General features: G+C 34.6%; 4 protein-coding genes across 4 annotated transcripts; all 4 read left to right on the top strand.

Annotated features, from left to right (window-relative positions):
* Nucleotides 1–237: 237 nt before the first annotated feature.
* LOC146921308 (putative polygalacturonase At3g15720) lies at nt 238–12,785 on the top strand. Its single transcript, XM_085710769.1, has 8 exons — nt 238–349; nt 10,250–10,275; nt 10,407–10,544; nt 11,086–11,268; nt 11,391–11,598; nt 11,965–12,046; nt 12,150–12,258; nt 12,412–12,785. Exons 1-8 carry the CDS (start codon nt 238–240, stop codon nt 12,757–12,759), a joined length of 1,206 nt encoding a protein of 401 aa, XP_085566895.1. The 3' UTR covers nt 12,760–12,785.
* On the top strand, nt 1,496–4,238 carry LOC146921311 (uncharacterized). Its single transcript, XM_085714723.1, has one exon. It carries the CDS (start codon nt 1,546–1,548, stop codon nt 4,165–4,167), a length of 2,622 nt encoding a protein of 873 aa, XP_085570849.1. The 5' UTR covers nt 1,496–1,545; the 3' UTR covers nt 4,168–4,238.
* On the top strand, nt 4,246–5,152 carry LOC146921310 (uncharacterized; the record flags this gene model as incomplete). Its single annotated transcript, XM_085710505.1, has 1 exon — nt 4,246–5,152. A coding segment is annotated over one exon (813 nt), but the record flags the coding sequence as incomplete, so codon positions are not given.
* LOC146921309 (uncharacterized) lies at nt 5,356–9,451 on the top strand. Its single transcript, XM_085714724.1, has 6 exons — nt 5,356–5,469; nt 6,754–7,378; nt 7,471–7,597; nt 7,688–7,978; nt 8,075–8,176; nt 8,954–9,451. Exons 2-6 carry the CDS (start codon nt 6,756–6,758, stop codon nt 9,437–9,439), a joined length of 1,629 nt encoding a protein of 542 aa, XP_085570850.1. The 5' UTR covers nt 5,356–5,469; nt 6,754–6,755; the 3' UTR covers nt 9,440–9,451.
* Nucleotides 12,786–20,355: the final 7,570 nt, after the last annotated feature.

Raw genomic sequence — 20,355 nt, 5'->3', positions numbered from 1 at the left:
TAGCCAATCTCAAATGTTATTTTTTTTCTAGGAAAATGTTGATTTGGTGAAGCCATGATTTAAAATTTCCTTCCTAGGAAGAATATATTTTTTTTTAATTCTTAGTAATTGTGCTATTTTCCTCCATTTGGTACTCTAAAATAGTCTATAAATTGTAATCATTTCTGCACTTTTCACTTCACAAGTCTATACCATCACATTTTCTCGATATATTATATTAGTATTTTCATATAAAATATGAAGAGTCTATTTACCCTTTTAATGTTTGTCGTTGCTTCACACTGCTTGCATGCTAGAATAACACTTAACGATGATTCTAACTTTAATGTTCTTAAATATGGTGCCACTGGGGATGCACTACAAGAAATCTTGCATATTGCCAGGGATCAATGCCAGGAGCAAGAGGTCCTGGCAAATTTGCCAGGAGCTATGCCAGGGAAAACTCCTGGCAAAGTTGCCAGGGGCAACCCCTCACAAAAGTCGTGGCAAAATGCATGGAGCAGAAAAGATTCTTGTGTGGTCAGGAAAAGCAGGACGGTACAACACTTTGCCAGGGGTTGTGCCACGAAAAACCCCTGGCAAATTGCAAAGCCTGCAAATTTGTCAGCCCAACCTGCAAAGGCTACGTGAATAGCCTGTATGTAGCCTGTATTGTAGTGATGCGATGAGTTGACTGGAGAGCCGTTGGGGTCTGTGGCGGTTTGCCAGGGGCAAGACCCTCGGATAACCCCTGGCAAATTGCATCTAATACAATTCCATCTATACAATTGCATCGTTCCCTTTTATTTCAGTATCGTTCCCTTTCATTTTGGTCATAGCACGCAGAGAAAAAAATTTCTCTTAGAACATAAACCACCAAAAACTACTCTCCACGAAACACTCTCTTCTTCAACAACACTAATTTCTTTCACTTTGGTAAATTACTACACCTACATTTTTATGCTTCTATTTTATTTTTTTATATTGGCTTATAATTTTATATTTGTTGTTGTATTTAATAATAAATATGCATGTTATTTTTTGGTGAAGCTAAGTATTAATGCATGTTGAATAGATGTTTGTTTTTGTCTAGATCATCTCTTGAATATATGTTTTTTTTTTTTTTAAAATGTATGTTGAATATGTGTTTTTTTATTAGATCTATTAGTTTTTTTATTAGATCTATTAGTTTCTTTTTATTTGGTATATATGTTAAAACAAAAGAAAAAACCAGAATCAAATTTTTTTTATAAAAAATGTTTTTATTATTTAAAATCGTCTTTTTTAAAGTTTAATTAAAAAATATGTTATTTATTAAAATTTTAAATTTATTGGTGTAATAAGTATTAAACTGATTTTATTATAAGTAATTAGAATTAAAAAAATAATTTAAATGAATAAGTATAAAACTGATTTTATTAATAAGTAATTAGAATTAAAAAAATAACTTAAATGAAAAAGTATAAAAAGTGTTTATTGAAAAAATTTGTGTTAGTAGCGATAGTTAGTGAAAAAAAAAAAAACTAATTGTTATATATGTGAACGTTATAGCTGAAGGTGCCAAAGATGGAGTATTATCAGTATTATCGTAGTTGGATGTATGACAGAACGTTTCCGGGAAGAAGAGGATTAAAATCTCATTTTGTAGAAGGAGTTCACGGATTTATTTCATGGGCATGGGGACAACAAGTTTGTAAAGATGAGGGAGGGATAAGATGTCCGTGTCTGAAATGTGCGTGTAGATATATAAAGACCGACCCCAATGAAGTGAAGAAACACTTGGAGAAAGTTGGATTTATGCCTGATTATTGGGTTTGGATTTATAACGGTGAACAATTTCAAAATTTTGGGGCGGGAGTCAATGCGCAAGCTTCGAGTAGTGGAATAAATGTGGATGACAACGAGCAATTCAACGATGAACAATTCAACATGATGAATGATATGGTCGCTGATGCTTTAGGTGTGGAATTGTCTTACAATGATGATGTTGAAGATGAACAAGGCGAACAACCCCCAAATGAGCAAGCCCAGAGATTTTACCAGTTGTTGAGTGAATGTAATGTCCCGCTGTTTGAAGGGTGTACGCAATCAAAGTTATCAATGTGTGTCAGACTTTTAGCTCATAAGGCAAATTATAGTGTTGCTGATAAAGGTGTGGATGACATTACAGAGATGTTGTTGGATGTAACTCCTTTTAAAGATAATTTGCCAGAAACTTATTATGATGCTGAGAGGTTGGTGATGAGGTTGGGATTAAAAGTTGATAAGATTGATTGTTGCATAAACGGCTGCATGTTGTTTTATAACAATGAATTTGGGAAAAATGACGGAGCATTGGTGGAATGCAAATTTTGTCAGAGTCCACGGTATCGTCTAACCAGGAGTGGGAGGGTTCCGAATAAGACAATGTTTTACTTGCCAATAATACCAAGATTACAAAGATTGTTTGCATCGATGAAAACTGCTAGTCATATGACGTGGCATCATTCAAACAAAATTCCCGAAGTCATGCGACATCCATCTGATGGTGAAGCTTGGAAACACTTTGATGAAGTATATCCTGATTTTGCAGCAGATCCGCGTAATGTAAGACTTGGATTGTGCTCTGATGGTTTCACTCCATATATCCAGGCATCAGGGAAACCCTATTCTTGTTGGCCTATCATTGTAACCCCCTACAATCTCCCTCCAGAAATGTGCATGACAAAGCCGTACATGTATTTGGCGTGTGTTGTTCCAGGCCCAGATAATCCTAAAGCAGGCATAGATGTGTTTCTAGAACCTTTAATTGATGATTTGAGGAGGTTGTGGATTGGAGAATTGACATATGATATTTCAACCAAACAGAATTTTCTAATGAGAGCATCTTTGATGTGGACAATTAATGATTTTCCAGCGTATGGCATGTTGTCTGGTTGGAGCACTCATGGGAAAATGGCTTGTCCACATTGTATGGAAAATAGGAAGGCGTTTACTTTGGAAAATGGAGGGAAGAGTTCGTGGTTTGATCATCGTTGTTTCTTGCCTCATAATCACCCGTTTAGAAGAAGTAAGAATGGCTTCCTGAAGGATAAGAGAGTAGTAGTTGGCCCGCCCCCTAACATCACATCAGAAGAGGTGTGCACAAGAGTTAGTGATTATCCTAAAGTCGCTGATTTTGGCACAACTGTCCCAATACCAGGATACGGAGTTGACCACCACTGGACAAAAAAGAGTATATTTTGGGACCTCCCTTATTGGAAAGATAACTTGCTCAGACATAATCTTGATGTAATGCACATTGAGAAGAATTTTTTTGACAACATATTTAACACAGTGATGGATGTTAAAGGGAAGACAAAAGATAATGAGAAAGCCAGAAAAGACTTAGAAGTGTATTGTAAAAGAAGGGACTTGGAGTTAAAACCTCAACCGAATGGAAAGCTGTTGAAACCTAAGGCATTATACACTCTAACTTCTGAAGAAGCTAAGGCAGTTTGTCAATGGTTGAAAGATTTGAGAATGCCTGACGGATATTGTTCTAACTTGGGCAGGTGTGCCGATGTTAAAACTGGAAGGGTAATTGGAATGAAAAGTCATGATAATCATGTTTTCATGGAGCACTTACTCCCAATTGCATTTAGTTCACTTCCCTCCCATGTGTTAAATCCACTCACTGAGATCAGTCAATTTTTTAAAAACATTTGTGCTTCAACTTTGAGAGTCGATGAACTTGAGAAATTAGACAAGTTAATTCCAATCATACTCTGTCAGCTTGAGCAAATTTTTCCCCCAGGTTTTTTTGACTCTATGGAACATCTTGTGGTGCATCTGGCATATGAGGCTAAGCTTGGCGGGCCTGTTCAATATAGGTGGATGTACCCTTTTGAAAGATTCATGGGAGATTCAAAACGATCTATTCAAAATAGGGCTAGAATTGAAGGATCAATCGTTGCTGTGTACGTTCATAAGGAAACCTCATACTTTCTTGGTCATTACTTCATCGACCGTGTGCTTGTTCCAACCACTACACGAAATGAAGTTTATGTTGATGGTGAAAGAGACCCGTTGACCTTATCAGTTTTCAATCTACCTGGTCGCCACTCTGGCAAGGCGAGGGAACATTGGATGGTAGATCCGAAAGAGTACCGATCAGCTCATGTTCATGTCTTAATTAATTGCGCTGAGGTTAAACCATACCTTGAGTGAGTATAAAACAAACTATTACACATTTTTTCCATTACATTATTTATTAAGTTAAAACACGTCTAACTTTGTTTTTAATTTTGGTATAGGGAATTTAATACCTTTTATGAAGAATTTGGTGATGATTCACCTGGTTACATACATGAATATTTTCCTGGTTGGTTCAAACAAAAAGTATTCGATGCCGAACCAACGGATGAAATACTTCGTTTAAGAGGTTTAGCTCAAGGTCCTTTACAATGTGCCACTGAATATCATACATACTTTGTAAATGGATATAAATTTCATACCCAATCATGGAGTGAGGGGAAGAAGACATATAACAGTGGTGTATATGTAAAAGGAGTTACAGAAGGAGGTGCAGATGACTTCTATGGCGTGGTCAAACACGTTTACGAGTTATTTTACAATCAGGATAAAGTGGTGTTATTTTATTGTGAGTGGTTTGATCCCTCGCCTAGGTGGACAAAAATGAACAAAATAAGCCACAACGTTGACATTCGAGTGGACAAAAAGTATAATGTGTATGATCCTTTTATCATGGCACATAATGTTAGGCAGGTGTACTATGTTCCTTATCCCCCAACGCAACCACGCAAACGAGGGTGGTCGGTTGCAATCAAAACAAAACCAAGGGGTCGCATTGAGACTGAAGACCCAACCGATGAAGTTGAGCAAGTTGATGAAATTTCAAATGTTAATGAGTTAATTGAAGTTGAGCCAGTCACAGGTTGGCGTGATGCACAAGTTGAAGGGGATCATGTTGATCCAGCTGTTTTGTTAGCTCCTAATGAAGATGAAAATGACGAGGATGATGTTGGTTTGGAAGAGCCTAATATTGAAGGGGATATGGATGAAGGGGATCAAGTCAACGAAAGTGTTTTTGGATTATAATTAATGTATTCTTGTATTATTATAATTGGTGTATTGTTGACTTAGTTTTATATTGTTCTAATTGCAATGATATTATTTTCAATATGAATGAATATGTACGTTGTTTAATTCATAGTAGTTAATAGCGGCCAATAGCGGCGCAACGCTACGTAGCGGTTTATAATCGCTATTGCATTTAAAGTGAAAATACAAGATTGTCCTTGGTTTTACCAAAAGGACAAGGGTATTTTTGACATTTGCATCAAACCCTAAAATCCCTAAAAGCTTCAGCTTGTCTTTTTCGTCCTTCATTCTTTCCGGCCGCACCTTCCTTCAGCTGTTCTCTCTTCCTTCCTTCACTCTCTCAAGAGCGCTGCATCCTTCCTTCACCGTCAAACGCCGCCGTCGTTCCTCACCGCCGCCATTCATCAGGTTTGTCACTTCTTGACCCCATGTTTTCAATCTTTCTGAAATCTTCTTTAGATCTTTAGATGTCTCTTTCCGCCGTTCATCAACAACGCTCTTTCTTTGGTTGAACCCTTTCAATGTGATATTTATTTTGTTCATAGATCTGTAATGTGTAACTTCTTTCAATGTGATGCTTATTTTGTTCATGCTTACTGTTTACTGTAACTTCTTTCAATGTTATGATGAAATGTGGCGCGCATATCAAATGTGCTATTGCAATTTCTGTAAAACTCTTTGGAATCCGTCTTAGTTTGCATGATTTTGGGGTCTTATTTCCCCCTCTGGGTGTGTTGGATAAATAATTTGTTTGTTTATTTCACTAACAAAGGAGAGATCTCAATTTTAAAGGGCTTTTCCCAAGCTTGCTACCACGCCTGAAAAATATTGACAGTTGTCACTGTGTTTTATCCTAACACTAGAGAGAAATCGTTTTTGCAATTAAGGACCATATATTGCAGCAGTTAGTTTAGGCAGATTTTTGTTTCTATAATGTATTGCATCGTTGGAGGTGACTGCTACATCACATGTGCTCATTCACGTCGAAAGATTTTAGTCATGACTGTATTATTATGGCTGTTATGCTGAACTGGCTCCAAAACTCACATTTTTCTTTGTTTTTTTGTATTTGTATTGACATTGAAGATTGCACCTATTGAAATGGCTGATCTGTGAAAATGAGAAATAATCTACATGCTAAAATATTGAAAGGACTCTTGAATTGATCCATACATGGAGGGTGTTTGATGTTTCATAGAAAGTTTATAAACAGATTTGAGATTTGAGCAAAATACTAGTAGTTTTAAGGAATTTGGGGTGCCTCTTGCTTATCTATAGTGGTGCTGCTGCCGTGTTTTGTTATATATTCTCCTGATGTCTGTTAGTTTTCGGTCAGTAATTCTGGGTAAATTTAGAGTGTTGCCGCCGCTGCTATAGCTTCTCGACAGCAGCAGGTTTGTTTGGTTTTATCTTTGCAGCTGTAGTTCCAATTTAGAGTGTGTTGGTGTTGTGATTTTGTGGCTTTGGAGATGTAAGGGAATATATTTGATTACTTGTCAAATTAGAGTTTTGATGTTGAATTTGTCGCTTTGGAGATTGATTTGTTAGAATTTGATGGATATGACTATGAGCTTGACCTCTAATCTAATTAGAGTTTTGATGTTGAATTTGTCGCTTATTTTGTTCAATGTTTAACTATGTTATGATGATTTCTTGTTTTGATATGATGTTTTCTTATTGATAAATATCTAGGAATGCCTCCGAAACATAAAGGAAAGAGCAAGGGCAATAACAGGAAGCGGTATAGTACACATGTTGTGGACCCAGCAACAGAAGCGGGATTAAACCCCATGCCTGCTAGTTCTAATGCATCTTCAAGCCATGGATCATCTGCGTCCTCCCAGGGTAGTGCAGCGGCTCCTGCTATGGATTCTGCTCCTCCTCCCACTTACATGGGCCCTCCCGTACATCCAGGATATTATGGCACCATACCTCCTTTTGGGACCAGCTATCATATCCCACCATATTCAGTCCCACCACAAAACATTCCCTTTCCCCAACAACAACTAATCCCTCCACTACAAAACATTCCCTTTCCCCACCAACAACAAATTCCTCCACAACAAAACCCACTTTTTCCCCTACAACAACAAAACCCACCACAACCCCAACAACAACAAATTCCTCCACAACAAAACCCACTCTTTCCCCAACAACAACAAAACCCACCACAACCCCAACAACAACAAAACCCACAACAACTACAACAAAATAATATGGTCGAAGAGGATGGTGGTGGAGAGGTGGTTGATGAAGTTTTCCCGGATTATCCGAGAGATTCTCATGGTCGATTCATCTTAAAGCCTAGTGGAAACTCGTAAGTATTATCATATTACGTACATACTTCAATTTCAATTATTTTATGTATATTTTAAGTTGTAGTAATGTTTAATTATGAGTTTTTATCAGCTTTTTGCCTTGCAAACCGGCTGCTGAAGCTATCAGAGCCATCATCCATAACTGCTATCATAAATTTTGGAAGACATATGGTGATGTGGATGAGGATGAGAAAGAGCGCTGGTTTAGGCTCTTTGAGGTTACTTTAAATCTATATCATAATTTCTATTTTATTTCATATGCACAATTGTTATACTATACTAATTTTCTTTAATATGTTATAATGCAGGGTAAGTGTTCTTGGAAAGCCGAGTATCATGATATAATGCGGCGTAATTTTCATATTAGAGCTTCTGCGCGTTTTTCGGATTTGCTTAGAAGAGCCCGTATGAGGTTTGAGGAGACAAGAAAGCGGCCACATTGGATTGGCCCGCCTATCTTCGATGACTTGGTTAAGTACTGGGCGTCTCAGGAGTTCAAGGAAAAATCAGAGAAAGCAAAGAAGAACCGGGCGTCGGAAAATGGAGGATGCATTCACACTGGTGGTTGCTTAAGCAACGGAGAGCATGCTGAGCGTTTGGTAAAAATAATGAACTTTTAATTATTTTTTCATATCATATTTAATTTAATGTTTAATGTTTAAATACTTCATAATTTTATTTCTTGTGACAAATAGGCTAGGAGGTTATGTCGGGATCCGTTTATTAACGAGCTTCACGACAAAACACACAAAAATAGGTCCGGCCAATACTGCGATGAGCGTGCTAGGAGAGTGCAGGTAATCTTTGATAATTATATGTCACATTTTAGGCCTTAATGTTATTATTTTGTACATGAAATGTTTACGTGTCGCGAGTGCTGCGTTTTTGTCCCCTGCTGTTTCCTGTGTTGAGGCTGACTGTGTGTTTCCTACTGGCGTGCGTATCAGCTTCTGCTGTGCTGGTTTTAGCTGCTTTGCGGTTCTGTTTCCTGTATTGGTTCTGTTTTAGATGCTTTGCGGTTCTGTTTTAGCTGCTTCTGCTTTGCTGGTTTTAGGCTGGACATTATGGTTTTTTTTTCAGCTATTATTTTGTACAGGTTGGGGCTTTATTTTCGGTCTATAGGTAGTGAGGCAGGGATATGCTGCTGGTGTTGTTCACTAGTATATGTTGGCCTCAAGACCGGTTTCCGTTATTGGCAGTTTTGGCGGTTTTGTTGCTCTGTTTATTAGCTGCCCTTTGTTTGTGAAACTGCTAGTTAGTGAAAACATGTGCTTAGGCCTTAATGAGCTAATTAGTAGGTAGCCCAAACCTAGGTGTACTTTTTAAGTGCAAAACCTATAAAATTATATGCTTTGATATGAGGAGCCTATGTATTCTTTCAACTTTATGTGTCTATAAAATGTCATGACTGGAAAATTATAACTGCTTGAGATTTATAGACTATAGTCCATTCATTTTCTGGAACTAAGTTTCCAAACAGATTTATATTGTTGATGATGATACTGCTAGTTATTGTTCAATGTTGGTTTAGTAGACTATAAAGCATAAACTATTTTGTTATATTATTTGAACAGGAGGAGTACGATCGGCAGCTGGCTGAGGCTATTCAAAATGGGTCAACTGTTGATCACACTTTGTCCTTCCGCACTTGGACAAAAGTTGCTGGTGAGAAAAAGAAAGGAAAGCTATATGGTCTTGGAAACTTGGCCGCTAACTACCGGAAGGGTAGTGTTGCGTCAACACTAAGACTTAGCCTCAACCATGGTGAAGGATCCTCCCAACAGCCTGAGCTAACGCCAGAGATGCGGGAACTGATACATAGACTGACACAAGAGCAGTTTGCGCAGCAGATGGCGAGTCAAGCAGCCGTTGTGCAAGACTTGCTTACCCGCCAAAGGTCATATGAGGAGCAGCTGGCTCAGTTAAGGCAAGCGCAGGCTCAAGATCCCTCTCACACTAGAGCACCGGTTTTAAGTCCCAATGTTGACCCTTATCCGGTTGATAGAGATGAGGAGGATAGAGATGAGGATGATGATCAGGATGATGATGAGGAGGATTGAAGTCCCACTGTTATTTTTTTTTTGAAGTCCCACTGTTATGATATATTCTCTCTTGCCTTTATCTATTTAATTTCTTGGTCGGTAATATTTGGGGAAGTTTCTTATACTTCCCGGTACAATTTCTACCTATTTGATACTTATGTATGTAATATTTTGCACAATTTTAATTGCAATGCTGCTGCACTTATTATTTTATGTGTGCTATTGCTTTAATTTGCATTGTTAGCTTCTTTTTCTAAACCAATTAAATTAAAATAACATTTTAAAAACGTTTTTTAAATAATTTTTATTATTAAATCAATTTTTAAAAAAGAAATACAAAAACAATTTAAAAACGTTTATTTTAAATATTTTCATAATTAAATTTAATTAATTTTCGAAAATAAAATTTAAATTCTTTTTTAAAATTATTTTAAATATTAAATTTTAATATTATTATTTTTTAAACGAATAAAAAACGTTTTTTAAAAATTAAATGAACACAATTTGCCAGGGGTTAACCCCTGGCAAAGTCCCTGACATGTTTTGAAAAAGACTGATGTGATGCAGATACATCTGCAAAAGCCTGCATTGACTAGTGAATTCGTCAGAGAGGTCTGAAATTATGCAGTTACATTTTGCCAGGGGTTGTGCCAGGGCCTGTGCCAGGGGCGCATTTGCCAGGAGCTAAAGCCCTGGCAGGGTCATTTGCGATGAGCGGATTTGCTTGGTATTCTGCTCCTGGCAAAACTCCTGGCAAACGTCCATTTGCCAGGGATTTTTGCATTTTGACAGGGCTTCCGCCCCTGGCAAAATGCAAGATTTCTTGTAGTGATGGCAACACTGATGATTCAGATGTATATATTATTTTTACTTAATATTTCATTGTTTTTTCATGATATTATCTTGGTTATACTTTGTATTTATTCTATGATATTATATTTTTTTAAACTAACACCAATTTAAAACTATTTTGCACCTTACAAAGGCTTTTGTGAAAGCATGGAACGATGTCTGTAGTACTACTCAGGGCACTCCAACACTCATCGTACCCGAAGGAAAAACATTCTTGTTGCAACCTTTGTCTTATGAAGGTCCATGCAAATCTGCATCCATTCAAGTTGAGGTACTCTATATTTGACAGAATTAAAGTTAATCTATTTCAAAATAAGTTGACACTTAGATTTTAAAAACAAATAGAATAATTTTGTTAAATTATGGTTTTCGTAAGTATAATTTTTAAATCATAATATAAAATTTAATTTGTATACATACTACATTTTCACAAATACATTCAATCAAATTACACAATATATGTATACACAGTAAAAAATAAATATTGGTAGAGATATTTTAAAAACAAACCTAAAATAAAAGACAATATGAATGGATACATGTGCAAAAATAGCTTACGCAGTCCATGCATAGAAAATAATCTTTACAATTATTATAATCTCTTTGTTGAAATATTGAAATTAAAAATTTATTATTTCCTTAAAATTTTATAATGTCATTTCATATAAAAAAAAAAGAAGTCAAAACATTTATCTTTTTGACAGGAGCGTTTGAGCATCCATAATGGTGGTTGTTTCATCTATTTTATCGAATTTTCTATTTGATATGTTTCTATGTACATTTTTAAGGATGTTTTTTTTTTGGCTTGACAGATTAAAGGAACTATCACCGCTCCGAAAAGCATTGAGGCTTGGAAATGGGCAGATAATAAAAGGACATCATGGGTCCAATTTTCAAGAATAAATGGTCTTGTTGTATATGGAGAAGGAAATATTGATGGCCAAGGTGCCCCTTGGTGGGAAAAATATCCTCATGACGAAAGTAATAGGCCAACTGTAAGTTGAAAAACATGATATAGCTAATATTTGGATTTTGATATATTATTGTTTTTACTTCATGGAAATGTTTAATATTTAACTAATTATTTAACTTCGTGATAATATGTGCACATATGCAGGCTTTTCAATTCACTGGATGTGAAAGTCTAACAATTAGCAACTTGAATCACATTAATAGCCCAAGAAATCATATAAGTATAGATTCATGCAAAGCCACTTCCATCTCCAATCTTCAAATAACTGCGCCTGAAAATAGTTCAAACACTGATGGGATTGATATCGCATCTTCATCAAACATCATCATTAAGAGTTTATCCATTAGAACTGGTCAGTATAATACATAAACTCAACTCTATATTTCTTGACGATCGCTATTAATATTCCATTTGGTCGTATACATAAATCATTTTGGAACATTTTCTTAACCCCAATGATAAGACCTTTGATAAATTTCAATATCCATTTATTACCTTTTTTCAAATATATATCTTATTAATACTTCCATTTTTTATTCCAAATTATACACATTAGTTGCACTACCAAATTTTTTTAACATGTGTACAAGGGGTCTTATAAATAAGAACGGAGGGAATATTTATTACTCCTCTATCTTGTTTTAATTGTTCTTATTTGATAAAATCCCTTTGTTTATTTTTATTTTGATTTTTCTTAACTATTGTCCATTATTTTTAGGCGACGATTGCATCGCAATTAACTCTGGCTCCAGTTTCATTAACATAACTGATATTTTTTGTGGACCTGGTCATGGCATCAGGTAAACAATTTAAATTTAATATATATTAACAGTTCAATTTTTTTCACATTATATATGTTATAGTTCAATTAACATTTGAATTATCTTAATTTATTGAATCTAGTGTCGGCAGCCTTGGAAAAGGTGGAGAATATGCTACTGTTGAAGAGGTATATGTAAAAAATTGCACCTTAAAGGGAACTTTAAATGGAGCGAGAATCAAGACATGGAAGGTAAGCATAGATCGGATGTGGTTGAACAAATTGACAATTGTTGCGACTATATTCTATAAGATGTTGATGCTATAAATTGATTTTGTAGAGTTTAGTTAAATCCAAATTCAAAATATTCTCAGAGTAACATATATGTTTTGTTGTTTGAATTAGGGCGGAAGTGGGTATGCGAGGAAGATCACATACGAAGATATTACACTTGTAGAAGTCAGGAACCCTGTAATTATTGATCAATATTATGACCCTCATAAATATGATAGTGCTAGCGAAGCAGTTAAAGTGAGTGATGTTACTTACCTCAACATACAAGGAACCTCGGTTAATGAAAATACGGTTCAATTAAATTGTGACCCTAACATTGGTTGCAACAACATTGTAATCGATCATATTAACATAACCCGTGTTGATGGAGGGGAACCACATGCGTCATGCACTAATGCACATGGAACATGTTCTTCATGTTATCCAGATGTGTCGTGTCTTTCTGATAAAAAAATATAGTTCTATTTCATACAAGAATACACAAGGAAAAAACCCAAGTATGCATTAGATTTATTTTCATCTTGCCCTACGTAGCAATTTTCTTGTTGAAAGAAACCAAGGTTATTGTTGTAGTAGTCTTTGTAATAATTGGTAAATTTTAGCTAAGGTTTTTATTTTCCTCTCTAGAATGTACTCTTTACTTTTGTTCTGATTAATAATAGTTCAAGTTAGTCTATTAATTTATAATTATGTCTATGAATTTTTCTTCTTCTTAACATCTAGTTTTTAAAGGTTACAATAAATTAAGTGATAGGGGTATTTTTAAATTATGAAAAATTTGTGAAAATTGATGAAGAAACAAAGAAGAAATGAAGACTGACAAAGAATTCTTCTAATATTTGTTTTATCCCCATATCTAATTAACAAGGTCTTCATATATTGATAAATAATGGAACTATGTTTTTTATTATACTAATTGGAAAGATGTCCCGAGATAATCAAACAAATTATATATGTTTTTAACTAAACAGTTTTCGAACATGGAATTTAGTTGAAGAGTCAGCTAGTAAAGGAACTATGTCCCTCAACTTTGGGTTCCTTAACTCCTCCAACGAATACTAAGTATGAGGTTAGGTGTGATCTAATAAATTAATAAATACATGAATAGAAGTAAAGTACAAAGATAAATGATAAATTGCAAGAGATTGCAATGTGTTGATTGATTTTGTCTCAAAATCAATCAACACATTGCAAGAGATGACCTACAAAATTCATTCAAACCGGAGACTTTAACAAGAAATAATATATAAATATAAATTTTTCTAAAGGGAAAGAGGTAGATCAAGCAAAAAAAGAGGTAATAGAGAAATTACCCCCTCCTACAAATATTACGGGAGCTAGTAGTTTTCTACGACATGTTGGATTCTATCGACGGTTCATAAAAGACTTCTCAAAACTTTCTAAGTCTTTATGAAATTTACTTGTGAAAGAAAATGAATTTAATTTTGATGCAGATCTTGTCGCGATCGAGGTCAATTTCAACACAAATTCTTGTGAATTGGCCTCTTGAGTGATTGGATGTAAGTTTATCTATCTTTAACATGTTACCCATTTGTGATCCTAAAGTCCGAAAAGAAAAAAAAAAAAAAACATCATTATTTAGTTCAATAGGTAACTCATGTGTACATACCAACGTCGCCACTTTACGCATAACTGTAACCGAGTCTAAGAAGAAATGCCTCCGCCGTTAAACCATCAAATAATGTTTGGATATTCTTCAAGGCCCTTCAAAGAAAGCACGCTTGTACACCTCCGTAGAAAAAACCATAACCATGAAATCGTTAGACAACAAATCTATGATTTTGATTGATCCCTTCTTAACCCAAAGACCATTTACTCTTGACTCAAGCATCTTGAAATTGATCTTCAAATTGAATTCCTGACCTTTTTGACTGTAACTTTCTTGGGAATAATCTCAATCTGGAGTTAAACATTAATACTTGTTGTCGTTGGTGAAATTTCTTCCTCACTAAGTGCTTATCATAGCTGCTTTGTCGGTGAAATCTGGAGTTAAACTTAAAAAAAAAAAAGTCCCTATATAATCACGAGCATGTAAGTCAAATTGTAACCTTAGAGGGGGTGAATTAGGTTTCTAGGAATATTGGTTAATTTTTTAGAGTTTAGCGTTGTTGATAATTTTTCCGGTAAATAATGATGAAGGTATGAATGCGGAAAAATAAAAGAGTAAGGGAAGAAGAAAAGACACAAGAGAGTTTATAGTGGTTCCCCTCTAAACCTTAGGGTCAGTCCACTCCCTTCACACCCCGCGAAGGAATTCACTATGTTAGAATCTTTGTTACAAGCAATCTCACCCCAAGACCCCCTAACAATCTTTCTAACAAAAACACAAGAAAGAAACCCTCTCTCTTGATTACAACACAAACACCAAACACTTTTGATGGACTTTGAATCTTCCTGAATCAAAGAACCTTTTACAACAATCACAAGATAGCACCCCACTATCTTTAACAATAATTCTCACCAACAATGGTAAGAAACTTTACAACAAAGTAATTGAAGAATAACAAATGTATGACTGTATATCTTTATCAATATCACTCTAACAAATGGACTTGTGCTCAGAAAACTTTTTAATAAATGTTAAAGTGTATGCCAAGTTTTCCAAACAATTTGAATGAAAGTTTAAAAGCAAGTGATATTGAAAATGTCAATTGAGATAATGAAAGTAGTTATGTGTAAATTGCTTTGATTCTCAATTGAATTTATAGAGGCTAAAAAGATGTTTAGGAAACAATGCTATTTTTTCAAAAAGAGTTATCAATGAATAGAAACATATTTGAATGGCACCTATTCATAAAAATGAGTATGAAATGCTTTTTGAAAAAATTGCCGTTGTACAATTAAAATGTTCCGTTAAAAATCAATTATGCCATATTTACACTCTTTGGCTCATGATCAATTAGCATGTTAATTATTTGTATGTGAAAAGATCACTTAGCATGTAAAAAGAAAATACGTTGCAAAAAGTGACCGTTGGCATTTGAACTTAATTTTGCCAAAATACGTGCCACTATGAAATCATGTCTATACAATTTAAAATGCAAGATTCATAATTGATTTTTCAAAGAGAACATGCTGAAACAAATTTAGTGCAATATAAGAACATTTATATGAGGCATAATTGATTATATGATTTTTCAAAGTCAAAAATAATTTTTCTAATCAAAATATTTTCATGCAAAAATATTTTAATGCAAAATCACATTTATATGAAAATCATTATGAGTGTGTGATTTATTTTCATGAGTATTAACATTGCATCATATGGAGACTTAGAAAAATGTTAGGAATTATTTTCTGAGCATTCTAAGTTGTTCCATAAGTTAAGAATGATAAATCAAAAAATAAGGACCATACTTACAAAAATACAACTATGAAGCCTAAGTCCCATTTCTTCATTCTTCAACTTGAGCCTCCATGGTTTTTCTTCTTTTGTGATGTGAGTTTGTTATCATCAAAACCCAACCAAGTCTAAGAAGGAAATCTTCTTCACAATCTCCCCCTTTTTGATGATGACAAACCATATCCTTTTGACAATGTTTGCTCAACGAAAACTCCCCTTATCTTGTATTTCTCCCCCTTTGTTTTGCAATTGGATACCTGAAACAATTTAAGCACAAAACACAAACATACACTTTCTCCCCCTTTTGACATCATCAAAAAGAAGAAAAAAGGGTAAAATCCAAAGGGTCGAAATATAGGGAAATAATAATTTTAATGTAAAAATAATTGATCTTCTTCACAATGAATATTCAATGATTCACATAGATTGTTGAAATATCATAGCTATGTATATGAATCAACTTTATATATTCTTTTTGTTTACAGTAATTTTCTAAAAAGATTTTAAACGGTAAAATATAGAATTTTTCAATTTTTCTTAAAAAAAAAACGAAGCATCAAACACATGCATCACTTGATATTATTAACATTGTTATAGCCCTGAACAAACACAGCATGCGTTGATTATTACTTCCAATTAAAATTGAAAAGGTGCTACTACTCATGCACACATAAAATTCAACCGATAATGAGAATCAACTATCAAATTTCATAGGCATATCATGTATTTATTTGAATGAAATGTGTACCTTTAACCATCATCATCAACATGTATGAGTGTCCATCTTTCTGTCAAAGTTATAGCATTATTTAACCACAAATAACTCATAAATCGAATCGTATGATCTTGTATCTTATAGAACCCAATCAAAATATGACAATTTTAGCACATGGTCTTCAAGTACCTACAAAACAATTAATAGTACTTTCTAGGTACCCATTGTGATTTGGGTCCTTGTTTGTTAATACCTTTCTTTACCCAAATAAACTCACCATAAGGAACACCAAAGTTTCTTATGTAGCAAGTATTTGGAGTATGCCCTTTTATGTTGCAATAAAAACATGTTAAATTAAGAACATGATGTGAACCAAAATTATTTCCTTGGGAGAAATTATTCTTAGCATTTGAATTATTTTTCTTAAAAGAATTGTTAGAATAATTTGTTCTTTTAGAATTAAATTTTTGATTCACATTCTTGGAAGAATTAACAATATGCATTTTCTTGGTTTCTATGTTGTTGGAATTTGCACTTGCTTTAACAAAGACCGTTTTATTGGTGTTTGGTTTATCAAATTTAGAAAAACCAAGCCCGGTTTTGTTGTTTGAATATCTTTGTCGGCTAAGCACATCATCGAAACTGTTGTGACCTTTTTCAAAATTTTTGATTACTTGATTTAATTCAGCAATTGTTGTTTCATGTTCTTTACATTTATTACATGAAGAACCTTTAACCTTTTCTAATTCTTCTTGTGCATCAAAAGCCTTTCTTTCTAGAGATACATTTTGTTTCTTTTGCTTTGCACAAGTTTTAGAAAGATTAATGAATTCTTCAAACAATTCATCAAATGCATTTTGTAATTCTTCATAAGAAGGTTTAAAATTTAATTCAGAATCACTTACCTCTTGTTCATCATCGGAGTGGTGTGACGCCATTAATGTTAAATTTGCATATTCGTCATCCTCTGATTCTGAAGATGAACTTATATCATTGTCATCCCATGCAATATAGGCCCTTCTTGGCTTGAATTCTTTCTTTCCTTTATGGCTACTTTTTCTTGCAAGGGTTGGACAGTCTACCTTCATATGCCCCTCTTTTCCACATTCGAAGCATGTGAAACTCTGACTTGATGTAGAAACATCATTCTTCTTGTGAAATTTTCTTTTATTTCGAAATTTAATTTTTTTTATCCTTTTGAAGGAATTTTCCTAATTTTTTCACAAGAAGAGTAATATTCTCATCTTCATCAGAACTTTCATCTTGTTGAAGAACATTGGACTCTGCCTTCAAGGAGATATTCTTGTGTTTCTTTACACCTTCTTCATGTTGTTCTAGTCTTGCAAGTTCAATTTCATGCTCTTGTAATTTTCCAAAAAGTGCTGCCAACGACATATTTGGAAGACTTTTCTTTTCAGATATGGCTGTTACTTTTGGTTGCCACTCCCTTGTTAGTGACCTGAGAATCTTCAGGTTTATTTCATTGTTGGACAAGGTTTTTCCAAGGGCTGCAAGATGATTGATAAGATGTGAAAATCTCTTCTGCGTGTCTAGAATCTTTTCTCCTGGTTGCATTCTAAACATCTCGTACTCTTGAGAGAGGGTATTCAATCTGGAACGTTTTACTTCTTCTGTTCCTTCATGTGTTGTTTCCAAAGTGTCCCAGATTTCTTTGGCTGTTTTGCAGTTAGAAATTCTGAAAAACTCATCCATCCCAAGAGAGGATTGAAGAATGTTCTTTGCCTTTTTGTCAAATAACACTTTTTTCGGTCATCATCATCCCATGATATTTGTGGTTTGATACCAGTCACACCATTCACAGTACTTTTCAATTCAGGGAACTTAATTCAGAATACATGTACACATGTTCAATCATTCCAACAACCTTAACTTATCAAAAAAATTTAGAATTCGGAAAATTCTTATCAAACTATAATATAAAAATCTAACCACATTGCGTTACTCGAATATACACAGCTTCAGATTAAAAAAATATATCACAGAAACCATAAACCTCACGTAGAAAATCCATGAGTTTGTGTCTTGTTGTTGTTCATTCAATAATAATAATACGTACATTCTTATCATTTACCCCATAGTTTACACATCCTATAATATGTTGTCAACTATTAATTTACATCGTACACTAAAATACTTCAGAGTTCTAATAAACACGAAGCACAAAAGCATGTTTATAATTGCCTTGAATGAATTTACAGATTTTCACAAATATTACATAAATAGTAAGCGATTGTGTTTCAGGTCTTCAAATGCTCGATGATAGACAAGTTCTAACTACCAAATGCAATGAAAATAAAATTTAATTCAGCAAAAAGCATGCTTACCAAATGCACATCTGTTAGCATTTGTAAGACTAAACTCAAATCAAGTTATAAATGCAAGGTATTAACTTTAAATTCAATGATATATTGTGTTCTCTATGTAACAAAAAAACAAACCGTATATGAGAAATAAACAATTAACAAATTCAAACATCTAACTTCAAAGTGTAAACAAACAAATTACTAGAGTGAAATTGTAATTCATTAGATCTGAAGACTCACCTGATTCAGATGTTGAATTGAAGGAGATCGACCTGGCGAGAGATTCGAGTGAATGAGAGAAAGCCAGAATGAGTGAGTGAGAGAAAGATTTGATTCAAAGTTCAGAGTTCAACAAGTGTGAATCCTGTTTCAGAGTTAAACGAGTGAGTGAGTGGTCAGATTGAGAGAAAACCAAAACGTGTGAGTGAGAGAAATAAGAACAAGATGTGAGTCTGCGATTCACCTGATTCAGATTTCAACGAGTGAGTCGGCGATTTACATCGAGATTGAGTGAGTGATTCAGATTGAGGTTCATGCTCAACAAGTGAGATGGGGATTCAAATTTTTTTTTTGAACAAGAGATGGTGATTCAAATTGATTTGAGATGTTCGATTTTTGGGGAAGGGTTTGCCGTTGGATTTTTTGAGTGAAGAGGGAAAACGAAAATGTTTGTGTGAGTGATTGATTGAGTTTGGGAGAAGAGATTGCTTTCACGGTTTCTCTGCGAAGAGGGAAGACGAAAACATTTTCTCAATGAAGAGGGTAAGTGTGAAAACGTGAAAGGGAAAGGGAAAGTGAAAATTGTAAAAGTGACACATGTTTTTCCCCACATGTATTATGTGACTGATGTCCAACATAGTTCATCCAAATTTCAAAAATGCCACCGCATTTATATTTCTCTACAGATATTATTTCCACTGATGTGAAAAAGCTTCAGTTCACTAGTTTTCCCTTCAGGCATTTACTCCACTGATGTGAATACTCCACAGTGTTACGTTTCCCATCAGGTATTTTACCACTGATGTGGAAATCCTGTTGTGAAATGTATATTTTCTAGTAGTGTGTAGTGGGAACATAAGGACCATTCTGGACAGCACCCCAAATTTCTTCACCTTGGGCTTCTAGATAGGTTGTCATCCTAATTTTCCAGAAATCATAATGATCTCCGGTGAAACATGGTGGTCGGTTTGAATTAGGACCTTCTGCCAGAAACGGTTTAGCGGAAGCCATTTTCTGGATCAAAGAAGCAAGTTATCTTTACTCTTGCTCTGATGCCAAATGTAAGTTAAATTGTAACCTTAGAGGGGGGTGAATTAGGTTTCTAGGAATATTGGTTAATTTTTTAGAGTTTAGCGTTGTTGATAATTTTTCCGGTAAATAATGATGAAGGTATGAATGCGGAAAAATAAAAGAGTAAGGGAAGAAGAAAAGACACAAGAGAGTTTATAGTGGTTCCCCTCTAAACCTTAGGGTCAGTCCACTCCCTTCACACCCCGCGAAAGAATTCACTATGTTAGAATCTTAGGTTACAATCTGAACTTACAGAGCATTCAAAACTAGTTAGGATGACAATTAGACTTATACCCGATAGATACCCATAAAAATACTCATGATGGGTAGGGTAAAAACCCGCATAATGGATACGGGCATAG

This window comes from Medicago sativa, chromosome 5 (genome assembly GCF_051527215.1).
Source record: "Medicago sativa cultivar Bolivia chromosome 5, Bolivia_mono, whole genome shotgun sequence".
Lineage (NCBI taxonomy): Eukaryota > Viridiplantae > Streptophyta > Magnoliopsida > Fabales > Fabaceae > Medicago > Medicago sativa.
This window is presented reverse-complemented; position numbering and strand designations above follow the sequence as displayed.

Bases quoted from the DNA above. Each gene is read 5' to 3' on its own strand.
- LOC146921308 (XM_085710769.1), top strand. From the start codon at position 238: ATGAAGAGTCTATTTACCCTTTTAATGTTTGTCGTTGCTTCACACTGC. The intron at 11,269-11,390 runs GTAAGTTGAAAA...GCACATATGCAG, and splicing joins ACGAAAGTAATAGGCCAACT to GCTTTTCAATTCACTGGATG. The intron at 12,259-12,411 runs GTAAGCATAGAT...TGTTTGAATTAG, and splicing joins CGAGAATCAAGACATGGAAG to GGCGGAAGTGGGTATGCGAG.
- LOC146921311 (XM_085714723.1), top strand. From the start codon at position 1,546: ATGGAGTATTATCAGTATTATCGTAGTTGGATGTATGACAGAACGTTT.
- LOC146921309 (XM_085714724.1), top strand. From the start codon at position 6,756: ATGCCTCCGAAACATAAAGGAAAGAGCAAGGGCAATAACAGGAAGCGG. The intron at 7,979-8,074 runs GTAAAAATAATG...TGTGACAAATAG, and splicing joins GAGAGCATGCTGAGCGTTTG to GCTAGGAGGTTATGTCGGGA. The intron at 8,177-8,953 runs GTAATCTTTGAT...TTATTTGAACAG, and splicing joins AGCGTGCTAGGAGAGTGCAG to GAGGAGTACGATCGGCAGCT.